The sequence below is a fragment of the Hyperolius riggenbachi genome, chromosome 12, assembly GCF_040937935.1.
Source record: "Hyperolius riggenbachi isolate aHypRig1 chromosome 12, aHypRig1.pri, whole genome shotgun sequence".
In the NCBI taxonomy this organism is placed as follows: Eukaryota; Metazoa; Chordata; class Amphibia; order Anura; family Hyperoliidae; genus Hyperolius; species Hyperolius riggenbachi.
In genome coordinates, this window is record NC_090657.1 from 81,099,681 (window position 1) to 81,121,141 (window position 21,461).

Here is a 21,461-nt window from a genome sequence, read left to right on the forward strand (position 1 = left end):
ACGATGTCGAATCAGAGGAGACAGAACGCAAAATTTGCGGATCCAAGATCGCTTTAGGTTGCGAAACTGATGCTTCCATAGCGCAAACCTCCGCGATCTGTGGAGCAGACTGCAAGGCATCTAGGACAGAAACACTGGAGCAACTGTCATTAGGCAACAGGCCTTCACAGGTGTGAACAGAATAAGACATAGATTAATTTGCAAAAGAAGTGGCGACAACAACAGAAGAAACTTTATTAGACACATCAATAATTTTCTTAAAGTTGCATAACTTAGGAATTTTCCCCATAGCAGGTTCATAAATGGACGATCTCAAAGAACCTGAGGGAAAAGATCTGTCTTTCTTAGACAAAGGACCACACAGACCTTTTGCAGCCATACGTGCGGTGGCGACATCAGACCGCACTGGTTCAACTTCCACACAAGCAACTGCTCTGAACGACTTGCACTCAGGCTTCAAACACTCAGTTGCTTTGGGAAAGGAAATGCATTCAAAACTCACTTTCTTTAAATCCAGAGGATTGGAACAATCGTCCGTTGACAATGCGTCTTTACAGGAATTAGCAGATTGAAGCGCATGTAGTTCATACAAAATCATTCTCCACACGTCAAACAGCGGAGTCACAAAGTCAGAGATACATTCACCAGTCTTGATTAAAGTGCACGCAGACTCAATGCACGCATACAAAACTGCTTCACTTTTAGAAAGGTAATGATTGCAAAACGATCTCCAATCACCTTCCAATTCATATACCAGGAGCTCGATCTCCCATTTCTCAAACAGGGGCTCCCATGCACACTTAACAAAGGATGAACAATCATAGTGCGCACAGTCTACAGATGGAACTGGAGCAGGAACAGAACGGGAAACTTTTACCTCTTTATTGGGATCAATTGATTGGTGTGTGTGTAATTCATCCAAAATGTTCTGCCATACAAACATCACCAGATCCACAACACACTCGTCACATTCATCAGAATCAATCAAATGGTACATAGAGTCAAGACAATCGTTCAGGACATACGCGCTTTTTGCGATATAAAAATCGCAAAAGGTTTTCCAATCAAAATCAAATTCTTCCACCAAGGCCCCGATTTCCCATGAGGCGAATGGTGGTTCAAACAACCCGGTATCTAGATAATCCCCATATGGGTGGGGATCAGGAACGAGTACAGATTTTTTAACTGCTTTAATGTAGCGTGCGATCCTACCAATAATAGGATCCACAAACGCTTTTGTCTCAGGCAATGACATCTGAAGCAAATCAAAGGTTCCCTCTGCCCTGGGAATTTTGGTTTGGCTGGTCATTCTGTAACATTTGCGGAATCGTCGCGGCGGATTTCCTCCACAAGCGTATAATTGAGGACACCCAGGCTAGGTGCTATGCACCCGCAGAGGGCAATTCCCACCGGCAGATGGCGCTGTGGAGTGCAGGCGAACACAGCCGCTGCACAGCCACAGATGGCAAATGGGAAATGTACAGATCCAGGACAAGGTACAATCAGGCAGGGCTGGATAGCCCACAGGGAACAGAGCAAAGGGACAGAACCAATGTGTGCCCACCAAACTAGTCGCCACCCAGCAACGGCGAACACACAACGGCGGAAACGAAGTAGGAAACGCAATCGCAAGAATGGCGATTGCCAATAGCGACACAAGACTGAGCAGGACAGAGCACCAGGGTAGCAAAGGCACAGCAAATAATACAAAGAGAAAGACAAGGAAAATAACAAACGCTAGCTGAACGCGAACACCGCACTCATTCGCAACAGTGCACGCCTTCGTGCGAGGTCTCCGCGTGTTACGCACAACAGAGACAAGCACGCCTAACTAACCAAGGACAGACAAACACGAAACAGAGAACGCGAGCGCTTGCTTAACGGTTACCTCACCGAGCCTACAGCAAGCGTTCGTATCAGACAAGACAGACAAATGTGAAACAGAAACTAGGAAGAAAGGATCCACCACTCTTCCGTCAGAGCAAGTGTGTTCCAAGCAGAAACACAGATCAGAAAGATCCACAGCCGCTACCGCTAGCGGTTAGTGCGATCCAGGAAGACAGATCAGAAGGATCCACAGCACCAGCTCAAGGCGAGTGCGATCCAGGTAGACAGAACAGAAGGATCCACAGCACTAGCGCAAGGCGAGTGCGATCCAGGGAAGACAGATCAGAAGGATCCACAGCACTAGCACAAGGCGAGTGCGATCCAGGCAGACAGAGTAGCAGAACAGAAGGATCCACAGCACTAGCGAAAGTGGCTAGCGCGATCCAGGTACAGAGTAGCAGAACAGAAGGATCCACAGCATTAGCGGAAAGTGGCTAGCGCGATCCAAGGAGACAGATCAGAAGAGATAGCTGGTAGCAACCGCTGCACCAGCTATACTCCAAGAACAGAGATCAGAACCATTTCCTGTCGACCACCGCTGGGACAGGACAATCGCAAAAGAACAAACAAACAGATAAGCAATCCTAACTGCACTAAGGAAACCTGCCTAGTGCAGTTTTCCAGGAATTACTCTAAGATAACTTCAACAAGAAGTAGCATGGCTGACACTCTCTAGGAGTGTTTACTACAAACCCTGAAGGAATGACCAGCAAAGGACTGTGGGTAATCCCAACCTTTATACTGCCATCACAGGAGGCAGGTAGGGGATTTGCATAACGAATGTATGCAAATTCCTCAGCAGCAAGCTGCAATACTGACAGAAAGTCTCTCTTAAGGTGGCCACACACGATACAATAAAATGATCCGATTTTACAGTAATTCGATAAAAACGATCGTGTCTCTCGAAAAAAATCGAAAGCTTTTTTTTCATTCGACTGAAAAATCTGATTGGATTTCCCTTTTTTTTTTCGATTTAAATCGATCCGGAATGCCAGATATTTCTCTTCAATTTCTACTAAAGATTGTATGGTGTGTGTTAGATTGTTCAATTATTAATATACACACCCTAGCAATTTCATTATGATGAAAATGAGTTTCCAATCAGAATGCAGACCTGAACAGTGGTCAAAAAGCTGCCTGTCTGCACAGGCAGCTGAGCAGATTCTCACATATATGTATTGTAATACGTTCAAGTTTTTATATGTTTATGGTCCTTTTTTATTTATTGATATTTTGATGTAAGCTGTTTCTGAGTGCCATCTGGATTTTTTTCTTTTAAAGCACGAGTATTTGACCTGAGGAAGCGACCTTTGGTCACAAAACGCGTTGTCTTAAGTGCACAATAAATTTACTGCCTATTTATCGGCTTGAGAGTCTTTTCATTACAGGTAAGACGCTTTATTCTTACCTTAGAGATTGTTAAAATTAAGCCATAACAGTACAATACTAAGGGGCGCCTCCGTGCATTGCTATTACCTGACAGCTACGTTTCTGTCTTCTACAAAGGTAATCCTTCTTGCTATTTAGCTAAAGGTTACACAGTAGAAAGCTTACTTAGAAGAGATGATAAAAAAATTATAATAATTTGAAAATTTCCTTCCTGGACTATGGAAGAAATGCTACAATAAAGTGAGAGATGCCATGTCCAACTTAAAACTGAGATTCATTTTGTGTGCAATTGCTCCACAAAGTCTCATCCATAAAGTGTTATTATTCTGCATAGGAAAGGAGTACGGTAGGGGGCGGGCAGAATTATCCAAAAATACCCATAGGTGTATAGCACAGTGTAAGTGTGTACACTGTATATAGACACCTATGGGTATTTTTGGATAATCCTGGGCACCTCCTACCATACTCCTATACCCCACCATCCCCCATCAAGGGGACCCCACTACGTGTGGACCTTTTCCGAGGAGCTGCGGCCACGAATATACCTGCACAAGGCCGAGTGGGGACGGCACTTCCCCACACGCCTGTTTGAGTGGTTGTCTCTAGTGCAACCCAGCATTGTGAGTAATATAATTACTTTTCTTTATTTGTCAACGTTTTCATCAATGATAATACACCAGATTGTCTCCTGGTGTCCCTCTGTGTTTTTTTTCTCCACTACAAATTCTGATTCTTTATTATTCTGCAGCACTTACCCATAGCATTGCTGTTGAGCAAGAACACCCCATGGGCAGAACCATCCTTTTCCATGCCCAGATAAAATGGATGAGTGCCGTACAGATTAGCATCTTTCTATAACAAAACAAAGGTAGATAACTTTAGCATGTACGATAAAACATTTTAGGCCCCATCCAATTCATTTTTTCTCTTAAGTTTACTCCTAGGAGATCTTCTGTTTAAAGTGAATCTGAAGTGAAAACAAACTTATGAAATAATAAATTGTATGTGTAGTACAGCTAAGAAATAGAACATTCGTAACAAAAGAAAGAGTCTCATCTAGGTTCTAGTACAGTAAGAGTTAAAAAAAAAAACTTCAGTTGTTATCTATGCAAAAGAGCTTCTCTGAACACTCCAACACAACTTAGGTCGGAGACAGTCCTATTTTCTGAAGCCTTTATGCCTCAAACAAACAGTGAAAAACTGCTTCAGATAAGGTTTTACTGCAGGGGAGTTCGAAGGGTCATTACCTCTGCACTGTTTCATAGTTTAACAACTTAAGTCTATCTACACGGATATATCCATCCAGATAGCCTAGTATATTACTGTTATTTATTAAATTATGGGCTTGTAATACTGTAAGTGATTGACGCAAAACTGAAAAAATGCATCTTTATTTCCAAATAATATATATAGGCGCCATACATTGTGATAGGGACATCATTTAAATGGTGTAATAACCGGGACAAATGGGCAAATCAAATGCATGGGTTTTAATAACGGTAGCATGTAATTATAATGGCCAAAAACGGAGAAATAATGATTTTTTTACCATTCCATTCTTAATCCTTCCTATTAAAATGGATTTAGAATAAAATAATTCTTAGCAAAATGTACCACCCAAAGAAAGCCTAAATGGTGGCGTAAAAACAAGATATAGATCATTTCAATGTGATAAGTAGTGATAAAGTTATTGGCGAGTGAATGGGAGGTGAAAGTTGCTCGGATGCATAAGGCGTAACAACACTGTAGGCTGAAGTGGTTAAAATACAGAGGGTTTTCTGTAATTGCAAATATGACAGAATGATGCAATGTTATAAAAAAAACAACAACTACATAACTGAAAACAAAAATAAGGCCTAGTGCACACCAGAGCGGTTCTGCTGCGGTTTGCGATCCGCTTACGGGTGCGGACCCGCTAGGGTAATGTATTTCAATGGGCTGGTGCACACCAGAGCGGGAGGCGTTTTGCAGAAACGCATACTCCCCGGCTGCTGCAGATTTTGGATTGCGCATGCGTTTCTGCCTCAATGTTAAGTATAGGAAAAACGCAAACCGCTCTGAAAAACGGCACTTCAGAGGGGTTTGCGAGGCGTTTTTTTGTTACAGTAGCTGTTCAGTAACAGCTTTACTGTAACAATACATGAAATCTACTACACCAAAAACGCTTCACAAAACCGCAAAATGCTAGCTGAAACGCTACAGAAAAAGAAGAAAAAGCGTTTCAAAATCTGCTAGCATTTTGCGGATCTGCTAGCGGTTTTTGGTGTGCACCAGGCCTAAGAGGGTTTTTTTTCGCTTCAGTGTCACATTAAAAGACCTTATGCACTCTGCATTTGAAAAATACCAAAAAATAGGTGAAATAGTACTGTCAAAACTATTCTTAGCATTTTTTTCTAGCTGCTGGCTTAAAAGACATTTTATTTATAATGTGAAAATATCGCCTAGGAAAAAAAATGTAGGAGAAAAAGTGAATTGGATCTTTAGGTTTATCAATACGTGATGTGCCAATTAATACACAAAAGTATTACAGTATATATATCATTCTAAATACTAACATTTCACTAAACCAACCGCTAATTACTATAATTTTTTCTTTCCTTTTAAATGGAGAAGAGTTAATTTGTATGTAAATGTAGTGGAAACATATGAATGTTTAGGAAGAGCTTTCCTGGAAATGGACCAGCCTATGTGAGTATTGTCCAGCCAGGAAGCACTAAAAGAGCATGCGGTAAATGGACTAATTGGGCACCACCATGGGCACCAATGTTAAATATGGGTATTTGGGCGCCGAAGCAGAATTTTAGGCGCCCGGTAAAGTACAGTACAGCGCCCGCTATATATCGAACAACCAAAGGCGTGCAGATGCAGAGAATTTGCATTTTTTGGCCTTTTTTTTTGCCGCAGATGTGAAATGAGCCCTTAGGTAGCTAGTGTGCAGGAGGTTTAGGCAGGTAGTGTGTGTGTGTGGGGGGGGGGGGGGGGAGGGGCATTAAGGGTTAGGTGTTAGGTAGATAGTTTGTGCAGGGCGGGTTTAAAGCAGATCCGAGATGAAAAACTAACTATAACAAGTAACTTGTCTATATATCTTATCTAAAGTTTAGTTTACACAGCAAATCTAGCTGCAAACAGCTTTAATCGAAAATGGTTATTTCTTCCTGTGATACAATGACAGCAGCCATGTTGTTTGTAAACATTACAAAGAGGCAGGCTTGTCTGTATCTTGAGCACTCAGCCTGTGAAAAAAGCCTACTCCTCCCTCCTCCCCTCTGCCTGTGAAATCAATGGCTAGTAACACCTCCTCCTCCTCCTGCCCAGACTGAGGTCCCATGAGCCCTTGCTACTGCCAAGGCTCTCTGAAACCCTGTGGGCGTGTATTAAAACAAAACCGAACTATTATTTGGTTTGAGGAATGCCCTATAAACAATAGGAAAGGAACACAATTATGCAATGAGTAAAAGTTCACCTCGCATCTACTTTAAGGGTTAGGAATTAGGTAGTTGGTTTGTGTGTGTGTGTGTGTGTGTGGGGGGGGGGGGGGTTAAGGGACAGGTGTTAGGTAGGTAGTGTGTGGGGGGGGGGGGGTTAGGTTTAGGCATTAGGTAGATAGTTTGTGCGGTGCAAGTGGGTTTATGTGTTAGGTATTAGGTAGGTAGTAGGTACTGTCCGAAGAGGGGAGTTTAGGTTTAGGCATTAGGCAGCTAGTATGTGGGGAAGGGGGAGATTAGGTTAGGCATCAGGGGGGAGTGGTAGTTTGGCCACAGTAAAAAATTGGTATTTAACACCGATATTTTACACTTTTATATTAAAGTATTGGTATGTAATATTACTATTGGCCTTATTGCACGCCCACATTTCCAGGCGCCTTCATTATGACAACAGACATTTAAATACAATATTTAACTTACCCGTGGGATAAGATCTCTGTTCCAGAATGTCAGCTTTTTCCAGTTGAGGTCTAAATTGATGTTTGTAAGGTGCTCTCCCAAACCATAAATATACGTCGATGAAAGAGAAAAGGATAGCTGTATGAACTGATCAGCAAAAATGAGTGGAGCTATGTTGGTGTTAACCCTATAATGAGAAATCAAAGTATTTTTCGATTATTATTATTATTTATAAAGTACCTTCATCTTTTGTGATGCTGTACAGATTACAATGTAAACAATAGTGGGTACCATAAATATATACTGAGTACATGCACCGCTGCAGTCATCACACCCAGGAATCCAAATACAGAAATACATATATAGATTATGAATGCTGTTATAATATCCACCAATAAAAGCGCATGGTCTTTTTACAGCAACATGTAAGACAAATGGCTTCTAGCTGGTAACATCAGACTTGGAGAAAGACTTGGGAAGTTGGAAATACTGGTTGATGCTGTAACAAGCTATCGGGGTCCTGTTAATCTCAGCACCGCCGATGATTGGTGTGGGCACTCCCAGGGCATGGAGTCTATGTGAGCACGGGTCTTCATCAACACACCCCGCAAAGGATGATGGGCCACCAACCTTAATAATCAGTGGATTACTTTGCTGCCTGGTGCCCACAAGGTCACGACCCCTAGGACTGCCCCACCAGAGACGAGAAGAACAGGAGGGGTTACCTTGACGTAAGGGAAGGAGAAAAAAAAGCAATGTGACAAGACTGATGTGACAGGACTGACAGTACTGACTTGGTGTGACAGGTCTGACTAGCAGGACTGGCGTGACTAGGTTGGCGTAATAGGACTGACTGGCAGGTATGGCATTACAGAACTGACGTGATAGGACTGGCATGACAGGTCTGGCATGGCAGGACTGACTTGACAGGTCTGAAAGGCATGAGGAATGGTGTGGACACACACAGCGGCTGTTAGGATGCAACAGCACTGGGTGCTTGATTGGTCATGGGTTAAATACCCTGACCTGCGCTAGTGCTGGAGCCCCGCCCAAAACGACTTACAAAAGAGTAAGCCTAGTAAGACGCGGCCGCAGCGCCCGTTCCTGTGCATGCCAGTCCCGGAAGTGAGTCGTGCTGGAGCCTGGGAGCAGTAAGTGTGGCACAAGTTTAACAATGGCAAGCAGATAACAATGGCAAGCAAATAAGATTCTAGAATGCAAAAACCGTGAGGTAAAATTACGAGATGCTAGTATACTACTCCCTCTGTATAAATTAATTGTGAGGCCACATCTGGAGTATGAGATACAGTTGTGGGCACCAAACTATAGGAAGGATATTAACATACTAGAAAGGCAGGTAACTAAATTAATCCGGGGATGGAAGGTCTCACTTACCAAGAAAGATTGGAAAAACTGGGTTTATTTAGCTTGGAACAAAGATGGCTAAGGGGTGACCTGATTAACACATATAAATACATCAGAGGGCAATACAAAAGCTTGGCAGATCATGTTGGAGCAGAGTGGTCTGTACACGCAGATAGGCACCCAGTATAAAAAGTTAGAACTCTTTACTGAAGAAAACGTGCAGAGATAAATCTTATACAACCATCAGGAAATGAAGCTTACTTAGAACAGAGAGCAACACAGAATGAGTACAGGAAATCCCAATACCATAGAGATACTGTAATTGCAGCACTTTACATACACAGTGACATCTTGTGGTTGCTTTACTACACTGCAGTTTAAGTAATCCTGTTGACACTTCCAACAGATCAGAAGGGTTTTGTTGGCCTTCCTGTTGATCAACTGGTATATGTGAGGGTGAAGGAGGGAAAGTGAGGGCGAGGGTGAAGGAGAGAAAGGCACCCTAGGCCCTTATTCATTTCACTGGCCCATATGTAATTAACTTTTTCTCCTGAGTTTTCTCCTTGGTGATATTTTTAAACTTGTCAATAAAATACCTGTTAAGCCACCAGATAGCAAGAAAAAACTCAAAATAATTTTTATAGCACTTTTTCACCCACTTTTTGGTATTTTTTTCATTGCAAAGTGCCTAAAAAGTTAATTGAAATTAAACATTAAAATGATCTCCTAGGAGAAAACACAGGAGAAAAAGGGAATTGCATATGGCCCAGGGGCCCATATGCAATTAACTTTTTCTTCTGAGTTTTCTCCTAGGAAGACATTTTATTTACAAGTTGTGAAATATCCCCTAGGAGAAAACTCAGGTGAAAAAGTGAATTGCATATGGCCCCCTGTCTCCTAAGTTTTCTCTGACCTAGGAGATCATTTTTTATCTTCTGTTTAAAATAACTTTTACACTCTGCAATTGAAAAAGTAGTAAAACAGTAGGTGAAAAAGTACTATCAAAATTATTCTGAGCATTTTCTTGCTTGCTGCTTAAAAGGCATTGGGCCCGATTCCAATTTACTTTTTCTCCTAAATTTTCTTCCTGGTGATATTTTCACGTCTTATCATAAAATGCCTTTTAAGCCACCAGCAAGGAAGAAAATACTCCGAATAATTTTGGAAGTACTTTTCTGCCTACTTTTTGGTACTTATTTCAATTGCAGAATGCTGAAAAGTTATTTTTAACAAAAGATGAAAAATGATCTCCTAGGAGAAAAAGTGAATTGAATAAGGGTCATTTTATTGATATTGCATACATATCATCTAGGAGAAAACATAGGAGAAAAAGTGAATTGGATCGGCCCTAAGTTCTGTGTTTAATTTACCCTTTTTTTTTTCATTTCAGGTTTGCTAGGCCTGTTTCCACTTGTGCCCTGCATGCACATTTTGGAAACAGCCTATTGATTTCGATTTTACGTGTGGAGAATCACTTCAAATCAGTCCTAGTGGATTTGAGCCCTTAAAGGAAATCTAAAGTGAAAATAAGAAAATCATTTTAACTTACTTTTGCAGCCCCCTGGAGTCCTCCTGTGCCCACTACGCCATTATGAGTCCCTTCATCATGCAGAGGTGACCTACGCCAAAGCTGGCCGGTCACACTTCTCTTCATCGTACTACCGCAGCAGAGAGCATTCTGCCCATGCAGTGAAAATTGCCATTGCGCATGCGCAGAGAGCTCCCTTGCAAGATTGGCCAGATTTGTGGGAGTCGCCGCTGCTTACCGGAGGGACTCGGACTGATGTCACTCCAGGGGGCTGCAAGATTCCTCAGGTAAGTTAAACTGATTTTTTTTATTTTCACTTAAGTAACCCTTTAAAGTTGCATATAATGAAGTTTATGAATACCATTGCTTACAGCACATAATTTTTACTCACAGAACATTCCCGTTACTTTTCCTGCTTATTTTAAAGCCAAACGACTCAGCGTTAAACTTGACATCATACTGGACAGGATCTGCTTTCCCAGAGACAGATGGCGTTTCTATGGGGACTTCATATCGCTTTTTAGTCGCATCTTTTATCTGGAATTAATGATTTAGAAAGATAATGGAAAACAATACAACTAATACAGTGTTATCTTGGTGAGCATACAGTTAATTGGAAGTCTTATTTTAATTATGCATTTGGTAAGTAACCTACACTTCAGAACTGGTAAATAAGAAAAAGAGAAGAGGAGGAGCGCTCTGTAATGTGGCAATGTTTCTAATGATGAACAAGTACAATAAATTACACTTACTATGTGAAGGTTAATAAGAGGCATGTTAATGGGCATGAAGCCCTTCAATGCGTCCTGGATGGGTGTAACCTAAAAACCGCTGTGGCCAAGGGTGGTTTGTGGACCAGATGGAAGGTGGTGGCTGGGTGCCCCGCCGCTGGACATTCACATGTTGGTGACGTCACAATGGGTTTCGGCATATCCACGCCTTCATCAGGCACCACCTTTCGTCTGGTCCACAAACCACCCTTGGCCACGGCGGTTTTGAGGCTGAAACCCCACCCAGGACGCATTGAAGGGCTTCATGCCCATCTACATGCCTGTTTTTAACCTTCACATAGTAGGTGTATTTTTATTGCGGTTTTTTATCAATAAAAACGTTGCCACGCTACAGAGTGCTCCTCCTCTTTGCCTTTTGTCTCCTCTGCCAAAGCCCACCCCACAGCCGGGTTTAACAGGAGCCACTACACTAGAGTGTGAGCAACAACTATACCTGCTGTCTTCTTGACCAAGCAGCACAAGATTTCACATATCTATATAAGAAATATGACTTCCTGCATTGTGGTAGTTCAAATAAGTACAAAGCAGCAATAATTTAATCATGATATGACAAGTAGTCATAAGCAGCTCTAAACCAAAACAGAAAGAACATGTAGGCCAGGGTTGTCCAAACATGTTAGGCCAAGGGCCGTATCGCCATTCTTGAGAGTGCTAAGGGCCAAACTAGCAAAATGAAACACTTTTTTTGCTAATTGCCGTTAGGTACATTCCTGTGACAGTCAAATAAAACATATCCACAGAATTAACCCATATACTGTGTGCAGTTAGCATATACCTTTCAGTATATTGGGCAGCACGGTGGCGTAGAGGTTAGCTCTCTCGCCTTGCAGCGCTGGGTCCCTGGTTCGAATCCCAGCCAGGGCACTATCTGTAAAGAGTTTGTATGTTCTCTCCGTGTCTGCGTGGGTTTCCTCCGGGCACTCCGGTTTCCTCCCACATTCCAAAAACATACGGATAAGTTAATTGGCTCCCCCTAAAAAATTGGCCCTAAACTACAGTACTTACACTACATAATATAGACATATGGCAATGGTAGGGATTAGATTGTGAGCTCCTTTGAGGGACAGTTAGTGACAAGATATATATATATATATATATATATATATATATACACTGTACAGCGCTGCGTAATATGTTGGCGCTATATAAATACTAAATAATAATAATAATAAAAAGTATGCAGGCATAGTGCTGTGCTACTGGCACAGTGGCTGCTGCTAATCAGTGGCTGTTACTGCTGCTGGCACAGTGGTGGCTGCTAATCAGTGGCTGTTACTGCTGCTGGCATAATGGCAGCTGCTAATCAGTAGTTGTTACTGCTGTTGGCACAGTGGCAGCTGTTAATCAATGGCTGTTGCAGTACTTCTGTTGGCATAGTAGCAGCTGCTAATCAGTGGCTGCTACTGCTATAGTGGTGAGTAATAAGCTACAGACAAGCAATGGGGAAGGCAGAGCAGTGATACATGGTGGCCCCTGCATGTGGCACCACAGTTTCAGCCTGTAGGTCACATGAAATTAACGACTGTAGACAGCTTCAAGGGCCACCAGAAAAGGCTTGGTGGGCTGCACTTGGCCCACTGGCCGGGCTTTTAATATGCCTGATGTAGGTGATGTGGACCTCTAAACTCATATAGCTGCCTGAACAGGAACTGCTAGAGCTTGTTAAACAGATAGAGATATTAGTGACAGTGCATGGAAATGTTTTGAGTAGGAGTTGGGTGGAAGTTTATAGTTTTCAGAATAGAATAGGTTTATTCAGATGAAGCAGCTGCCTGAAGGAGGGGGGGGGGGCAAAATTTGCAAAAGTCCCAAGGCCACTTAATAGCTATGATTGCTGTGTGTTCAGTAGTGAATGATGCCCCTATGCACCGGGGCATACCTTGGCTGGCCTTATACTTGTGTCTCTTGTGATTTCCCCAGCATGTGACCTCAGGACATCAAGTCTCCTGTTCATCAGGGTAGAAACTGACCTATTTTAATGGGACTGAGGTCAAAGCAGGATGTCCTGGCACACGGTGCTTAGCGCTGAGCGCCAAAACTAGGTGCCCCATAGCAGCAATGTAATGCTGTGCAGGGCGTGCAAGGGTAATTCGGGACTCCGGCGGTTGCCAGGCACCAAATTACATCTCCCTCCAAATGGGAATAGTATTTGACGCCGCCGGGGAGTTTTGCGGCAGCAGGGAGAGCCGTCATTCATCTCGCCCTGCGCCTAACTCACCGACGACATGTACATACGTATGCACTGAAGTGGTTTAATAAGGGCTGTCAAAGTTGCTACCCAAGACACTTTCCAAACGTATTCCTGAATTTCCTATTTCCATTTAGAAGTGAGAAGTCACTTTAAGCATTATCTTTAGGCCTTGCATTTGGCTCTCTCTGGGACTATCATCCCTCACAGCCTTAAACCACCTTTACCTTTGAATAATGGTATCTAGACGTGACCTTGGATTACCTGATTACTAAAAGACACTTTAACTCAGGCAATTGGACCTCTGAGATCAGGACGCTGCCAAGAGTCTTCTCTTGATCCACCATTATTGCAGATATGCCTGACTAGTTAAACGTTAATTACTTGTATCTACAGGGCACTGGTTCATCTTTTTTACAACATTGTTTCAATTTAAATGATCAATTACAGTATGTTCAGTATGGTGTTGCTGGAGGGGTGTTTTCACTGTTTCCACACTACAGAGAGCGATTTTCTAACCTGAGTGGGGTCAGGTCAAATCTCTCCACCTACCTGTACAATGGTTGCCTTTGTAATAACCCATGTTTGTAAGCATTACTCTTTTCAAGCTTCTATCCAACTATTAACAGTACATATTACTCTATATTAGGCTCTCGGTTTCACCTCCCCAATTTTCGTCTTACAAGACACTGTACACTGTATGGTGATTTGAACTGTGTGTTGCAGTTTACAGTTTTCTTTGTATTCATATTTATGATACTGAGTGACGAATGCACAAAACCTGCTGAAAAATGACTGTACTTACAGTTATACGAAGCCTATGTTCTGTTTCATAACGAACATCCATTTGTAGTTTCATTATATCGTTGGGCATAAATGTTGGTGTTGAGCGAATAAGGGTGGCAGAGTGTCCAGTTTTTGTTTCAGTGAAGTCGGTCATCTTGTAATTGGGGTAATCTGATGGGAAAAAGCAGGAAGGAGGACCAGGCACTTGCTTAACATCTGCAGGAATAAAACAGCACCCGCGGGCTTCACATTCATCCTTCTTCAAGGCCTTTTCCGGTGCACAGTCAAAACGGTTGCTGGGGACTGCAGAACATTTGGAAGGGTCAGGGCTTTTCCCATTACACAGTGCGCAAATCACTAAGAGCATACAAATCTCCCATGCCACCTGCTTTGTTTTCAGTAGTTTTCTTCTTTGACCTGGTTTGAACATGCTGGGCAACATACTGTGTTCACTGAAAAGAAGAAACAGGTATGTTTTTAAGTGAGTGTGGGACACGGGATGCAATAATCCTAAATTTGACAGTAAAATATAATTGTAAAAAACGTAAAACAAACACTAAGATGGAGAGTGCTACTAATAAGTTCCTATTACAAATGCAGCTGGTCTTTTGTCTCTTTCTTCTATGTTGGGGTCACTTACACGCTAGGGTTTGGCAACTGGAACCCACAATTGCCCATGCAATTTTTTGTGCTTTTCTACAGTATTTTCTATTTTTAGTTATCCAGACTTATCTAGACTATCCAGAATTGTATTCTAATCATGCCTTATTACTTACCTTTTATATTCTTGATATTGGGAAAATAATAACCCTTAAATGATAAATGACCCTTTAAAATGTCAAATATATTTAAACATTCCGAATTTCTGGAAAGTGGCTTCTCTACAATGTCTATGATAATTGCTGAGGAGAAAATTCCTCTAGAAGAGCTAGATATACAGATAATAGAGAGCCAGAAAGCATTAGAAGAACATAAAGTTCATGGTGATTTCAATAAACCTAATAATATGATTTTAAAAAGGGGGCTGGCCAAGATGGCCACCTGAGCAGTCAAACGAGGTACTATATCTCTACGATAGTAGTGCATAAATCTCTCCCTTTTTTAGCTTGGTATTAGATGACCTGGGTAGTTAAGTGATCATGCACGCTACATTCCACGGGGAGAAAGTGGCCCTATATACCACAGCCAGCGGATATTCAAGATCTGAATGATGTTATGATCAGAATTACTTTCCTCACTACTAAGTTGGTGCAATGGGGTGACTTTAATATGGTGTCTCCTACAAAAGGTAGAGTAAAACTGAATCCCAGAAATGCTTCGCTCCTGCAAGCATGGGCTTAATCCTAAGGACTCTAGATATGTGGAGAATGTGTGTAATCTGGGATAGTCTGGTTTCACTTGTTCCTCATCAGTGTATGGTATGGATTAAAATGGCTCTATTGGACAGGGCTTGGACCTGTTGAAAAACATTGCTTTTTTTAGTAAGAGGGCTTTTCGGTCTCTTTCAATCCTTTATACTCTTCTAGTGGTTCTGGATAACAATGAGCTGTCTGAGTGTTCTCTTTTCCCTTAAGTTAATCCTGAAAAAAGTGTCCCTGTCAGCCCCATGACATGATGACAAATTAACTTACCATAAATTTCAAGGTTTATTTTTTTATTGATTTGTAAAAAATGGAAAACTCTAATTTTTGACATGCTACTAGGTGTTATTGTGAGTCTAGCAGTCTGTTTAAACAGCAGTGGAATTTAAGGAATGTGTGACCGGTTTTTCTTCATGAACATGTTGGCAGAGATCCATCTAAGCAACTTTGGAATGTTTTTCAGAGGTGGTAAAGGCTCCTGGGCACAACCAGAATTTTCAGTTTTCCATGAACAATGCAGAATACTATTGCTTCAAGGAATCAGGTACTATATGAACTTACAGATGAAAATTAGAAAGACAGGACTTTTTTCTTGAAGCCTCAAATTCTGAGGTTTCTATTTTGTTTATTTATTTGTCCACAGCAACAAACTTCAATACACTACTGTCTACTTGACATGTAAACTTTATTAAATACTGTACACACAATATACCCAACCCATTAAAAGAGCAGTACTGCGGTGTTGGCCTATGCTAATCACAGCCGGCTGTGTCACATACACAGATCTCTACCACATACAGCCACACATGCACACTCACTGATGTTTATACTCCCGGGAGTTTTATATGAAAAAGTTTGCATGCAGCAAGCTAAGATCAATCAACTCCAGGAAAGTCAGTGGTTAGTCATGCAGGGGCTGTAGCCAGATTGTTAGTGCAACAGTTCCACATTATTGGCTGACATATGCCTCATCAGTGTTTTCATGCCGCGTTAGTGGTGCTGGACAAAACTTGCATCAAGCGCATAAAGCATTGTATGTATTGCCACTGAGGGCTCTCACCACCTCCTCCGCAATGTCCCACTTTGCTACAACCGCTCAGCAGTCTTCTGTGGTGCGCTCTGTGTCCTGCTTGATCCACTCCGCTTTCATGGACATACAGCTGCCGGCATGCTCGCGCTATGGGGATCGCTTCCTGCTGCTCACGGTCTCTCTGTACGAGACCCGGATGTGATGTCACCGCTCTGCCCTCAGCATCACTAGTATCGGCCGCCCACCGGCCTTCGTCAGATGATAGTGGGCGGTTGTTCAACGTTCCATTTTAACATCCCAGCAATGCTTGCTACTTTGCATACTCCTCCCTACCAATGTGCGTCTTTTTCAAAGTGCATTTTTCATGGTCCTATTGTTACTTCCTTAACATGATTATTCCAATGTTGTAACATTACAACATTACCGCATTTCAACATTTTAACATCCTTTGGATGTTGCGAGACAAAGAGTTGATTTAACATCAAGAGATGACTTACTAACAGCCAATAGACACAAACAGAAACCAAAAGGTGATCATGTTAGACTTGTAACAAAATATGGCACGCACTGGAACCAACTGCGAAGAGCGTTGGCGAAACACTGGCACTTGTTACAATTGGACCCGCGGATAGTTGAAGCAGTAGGAGATTACCCTAAATTAGCGGCAAAACGAGCGCCGAATCTCCGTGATATGTTGGTTAGATCTGAGTTCAAATCGGTTACACCCCAATCGACGCGGATGTGGTTGGGTCCCTCCATGCGGCCGCAGGGCATGTATCGGTGCGGACGGTGCAGTGTGTGCCATTTAGTTGATCGAACGAGCGAATTTCGCGACTCACGAGGACGGAAAACGTATGAAGTTCAAACGTTCATCAATTGTGAAAGTAGATACGTAGTTTACATGATCACATGCCCTTGTGGGCTATATTATGTGGGAAAAACGACACAATTGCTCAAAAAACGAATACAGCAACATGTACACAATATAAATGAGGGGGACGAGACTAGCCCCTTGGGATTACACTTTATGTTGAATCATGGAAAAAACCCAGAGGGTTTAAAATTTAAAGGCATAGTCAAAATGCAGATACCCTCTAGGGGGGGCGATCTTGATAGACAATTGTGTCAAATTGAATCAAGCTGGATCTTTAGGTTGGGAACAGTCATCCCGCTTGGGTTAAACTCTGACCTCCCCCTAGCACCCTTCCTCCCTAAGTAATAATAATAAGCCCAGTATGGTCCGAAGTGACCCTTAGCCTCATATCTGTGGTCAGGTCTTGCGGAGATAGGATATGGTCTAGATAGTGAGTATATGAAGAATGACTGCTGCTTGCATGAAAGATGGGCATATGAAATTATCATCATATCAGATTATAACAAACGTTTTTTGCATCCGACAACTGTCTGTGTACAGCAAATGAGAGGATTCTGGTGAGGAGGTGAAGAGTTCCCCTTTAATCCTGATCACCTGTCTTGCTGCGGAGGACAATAATGTTAAAATGTTGAAATGCGGTAATGTTGTAATGTTACAACATTGGAATAATCATGTTAAGGAAGTAACAATAGGACCATGAAAAATGCACTTTGAAAAAGACGCACATTGGTAGGGAGGAGTATGCAAAGTAGCAAGCATTGCTGGGATGTTAAAATGGAACGTTGAACAACCGCCCACTATCATCTGACGAAGGCCGGTGGGCGGCCGATACTAGTGATGCTGAGGGCAGAGCGGTGACATCACATCCGGGTCTCGTACAGAGAGACCGTGAGCAGCAGGAAGCGATCCCCATAGCGCGAGCATGCCGGCAGCTGTATGTCCATGAAAGCGGAGTGGATCAAGCAGGACACAGAGCGCACCACAGAAGACTGCTGAGCGGTTGTAGCAAAGTGGGACATTGCGGAGGAGGTGGTGAGAGCCCTCAGTGGCAATACATACAATGCTTTATGCGCTTGATGCAAGTTTTGTCCAGCACCACTAACGCGGCATGAAAACACTGATGAGGCATATGTCAGCCAATAATGTGGAACTGTTGCACTAACAATCTGGCTACAGCCCCTGCATGACTAACCACTGACTTTCCTGGAGTTGATTGATCTTAGCTTGCTGCATGCAAACTTTTTCATATAAAACTCCCGGGAGTATAAACATCAGTGAGTGTGCATGTGTGGCTGTATGTGGTAGAGATCTGTGTATGTGACACAGCCGGCTGTGATTAGCATAGGCCAACACCGCAGTACTGCTCTTTTAATGGGTTGGGTATATTGTGTGTACAGTATTTAATAAAGTTTACATGTCAAGTAGACAGTAGTGTATTGAAGTTTGTTGCTGTGGTCATATCAACACTACTGGCTCCCCTCCTTAGGGTAGACATTACTAGTTCACATGATTCAGGCGCAGGATATCATTGGAAGGGTTTATTTATTTGTGGAACATGATGAACATTCTGTTGTTTAGGTCAGGGTCATTTGGGAGAACTTGTCATAAGAACCTTTTTCTTGCCGTTTTTCTGAAAACAGAACTTAGTTTTGCCAGAAAAACACTTCATTTTTTCAAACTCTCAAGGGGTGGGTTTGTAGTGGTTTTGATCTTGTTGGCTTCCACATGCTTCAGTTAACATTAGATTTATTATTTTCTAAGTCAATTGAATAAATTTAAAACATTTAAAAGTGGAAGCATACATTAAAGACATAAATATAGACAGAGGGGTGTTCCCTCCTCCGTTACACTCTTAACCACTTGTCCCAGGTTGTGGTAATGGGTAAGGTGTACTAAGGTATCAATCGTACCCCATACCCATTTCTCCATGGCCGAATGGCTATCTGGGAGTTCTCTTTATATTAAAGGAAGTTTCTACATTCCACCAAAAAGCACCCATTGTAGCTTAGTTATGCCCAGGGCCGGTGCTACTATAGAGGCAAAGGGGGAAATTGCCCAAGGCCCCAGATCTTGAAAGGGCCCCCAAACTTGCTCCATTGGGCTTCTGCAATGTTTTCGGCAGCGTAGCGTCTCACCTGTCCCGGCGGACGCACACCTCTGTCAGTCTGTGGCTCCATGCACTCCCATCTTCATCCACAATTGGCCGCATCTTCTCTATGACCTGCAGCATGATATTATTTAATAACACGCGTCGGGTCATGGGGGAGAGGCACCCCTGTAAGGATGAAGTTGGAGCCATGGACTGATAGTCGCATGTCCACCAGAACAGGTGAGACACTGCTCCACCAACGTCTCTGCAGGGGCCCTATGAATCACAGTTACGTTGGGTAGTGGTTGGGGGGGACAGGAGGGGCAGCTGGCTCAGGGGCCCTGGGGGGAAATATGTCTGTCAGGGGGCCCCATTGGGGGGCACTCTGGCTTTATTTTGCATGGGGGGCCAATTGTTGTTACTAGAACCGGTCCTGGTTATCCCCACCTCCTCCAGGGATCTGAAAGTTGGATAAACCTCTTGCCTATAACCTTTGACAATAGTGCTCTGTTCGGGGAAGAAGCCTTCAAAGACACCTATTTACAGAGTACTCACCAGTCTTATGAACCATATGAATTGGTATTGCTTAGGCTCTTGTTGAGTCTGGAGACCCTGCAGAACACCAGTTTGCATGAGTGACAAGAAGTTTGCTTATTTTTACTTTTACTGTGAATATTCAGTTTCACAAGTTGTCTTGGGAGAAAATATATAGTAGACAGTAGCATGTGAACTTAAGAACATAAGAAGTCCAAAGCCAATTCAATATGACAACTCAAGGTTTTTTTTTTACAAAATGTTATGGCCTTTAATAAAAAGTTGGGGCATGTTCCCACAGTTGACCTGCATCTACATAGCAAATTTGGTGAGAAATTTGAGTTAGGAGACCTTACAATTATTTGGGAATTTTGATTCATAGATTTTTAATGCAAAATACTTACAATTAAGCAATTTCCAAAAGTCATATTTCATCTCTGAAATGCCAATTTCCTATCAAAACTAAAACATTGGAATTCAGCAAAATTCATCTGTAGCCACCTCTGAAAACTAATGTCTTTGCTTTCTGTGCATCAATGTTAGGTACTCAGGTTTTAGAACTAAAAGCATCAGTTTCAGCTGGAACGGGGCAAGTACAAACATGCAGAGTATAGACAGCAATTACCTGAATGACGTAGGATTAAAATATGCTATTTTACTTTAGTGCCATGTATTAATGATATCCTCTTATGCACATTTCTATCTGTAAGTGACTTAATATAACAACCTGTTTTGCAGCTTCCAGTTTTGCCAGTCTGATGTCTTTCCACAGCTTTTATCACATTCCTAATATGCCTTTAATACAGATTCAACCCCTGCTTTAGGGCGTTAAAGGGACATTTAAGCCAGGAAAAACAAAAAACGAGTTTTACTCACTTGGGGCTTCAATCAGCCCCCTGCACAGTCCTGTGCCCTCGCAGCCACTCACTAATCCTCTGGTCCACCGCTGCCAGCTAGTTTAATTTTTGCCGACAGGCCCAACAGGACTGGCCACACGTAGCCTTCTCCGGATTCCCGACTGTAATTAGCAATATTGCGGGCCGCAGTGTGTACAAAAATATGCGTTGCCACATATCTATGCATTGGTAACGCGGCAACGCGTATCTTTGCACGCGTTGCGGCTCGCAATAGCGCTAACTGCAGTCAGGAATGCGGAGAAAGCTACACGTGGCCAGTCCTGTCGGGCCTGTCGGCAAAAATGAAATTAGCTGGCAGCAGAGGACCAGACTATTAGTGAGTGGCTGCGAGGGCACAGGACTGCTGCAGGGGGCTGGTAGAAGCCCCAGGTGAGTAAAACTCTTTTTTTTCTGGCTTAAGTATCCCTTTAAATCCAACCCTTTAACATTTACTACATAGATGGGAGGTGCCCAGGAATAGTAATAAATAAATAAAAATAGTTTAAAAGGAAGGCATGCATTGGCTTACCTCCATAGAAGACACAAACCTCAAGTTCAACATTTTAGAAGAAGATAAATGTGCCTAATACTGCATTCAAAATGTTGTTGGTATAGCATATGTAAACAGACAACACGTTTTGCAGCTCAATAAAAATAAATGTGCCTTATATGGTGTGTGGTCACTGCCATGAGCCGCTCTAGTCTTATAATAAAAGCGCAAAGTGTAGGAGTGACACATATTAGGCACATTTATTTCAGCTGAAGAAGTGGATAATTGTGCCCGCAAAACGCATCATCTCTTTACATGTGCTATACCAGAGGTGCCCACACTTTTTCAGCTTGTGAGCAGCTTTAACCT

At 42.5% G+C, this 21,461-nt stretch overlaps 1 protein-coding gene across 2 annotated transcripts in view; it reads right to left on the bottom strand.

Moving 5' to 3' along the window:
* The window catches only part of LOC137540726 (lysosomal alpha-glucosidase-like), a 74,369-nt gene that overhangs the window by 44,908 nt on the left and 8,000 nt on the right, over positions 1-21,461 (bottom strand). Inside the window, exons 1-5 of one of the 2 annotated variants that reach the window (XM_068261859.1) lie at positions 19,728-19,784; positions 13,838-14,270; positions 10,445-10,590; positions 7,182-7,347; positions 4,032-4,128 (exon numbers count right to left, since the gene is read on the bottom strand). In XM_068261859.1, coding sequence (XP_068117960.1) covers positions 4,032-4,128; positions 7,182-7,347; positions 10,445-10,590; positions 13,838-14,260 — 832 coding nt within the window. In that variant the 5' untranslated portion in view covers positions 14,261-14,270; positions 19,728-19,784. Of the gene's footprint in view, positions 1-4,031; positions 4,129-7,181; positions 7,348-10,444; positions 10,591-13,837; positions 14,271-19,727; positions 19,785-21,461 lie in introns of those variants that run through there. The other variant, XM_068261858.1, reaches the window with a different exon arrangement.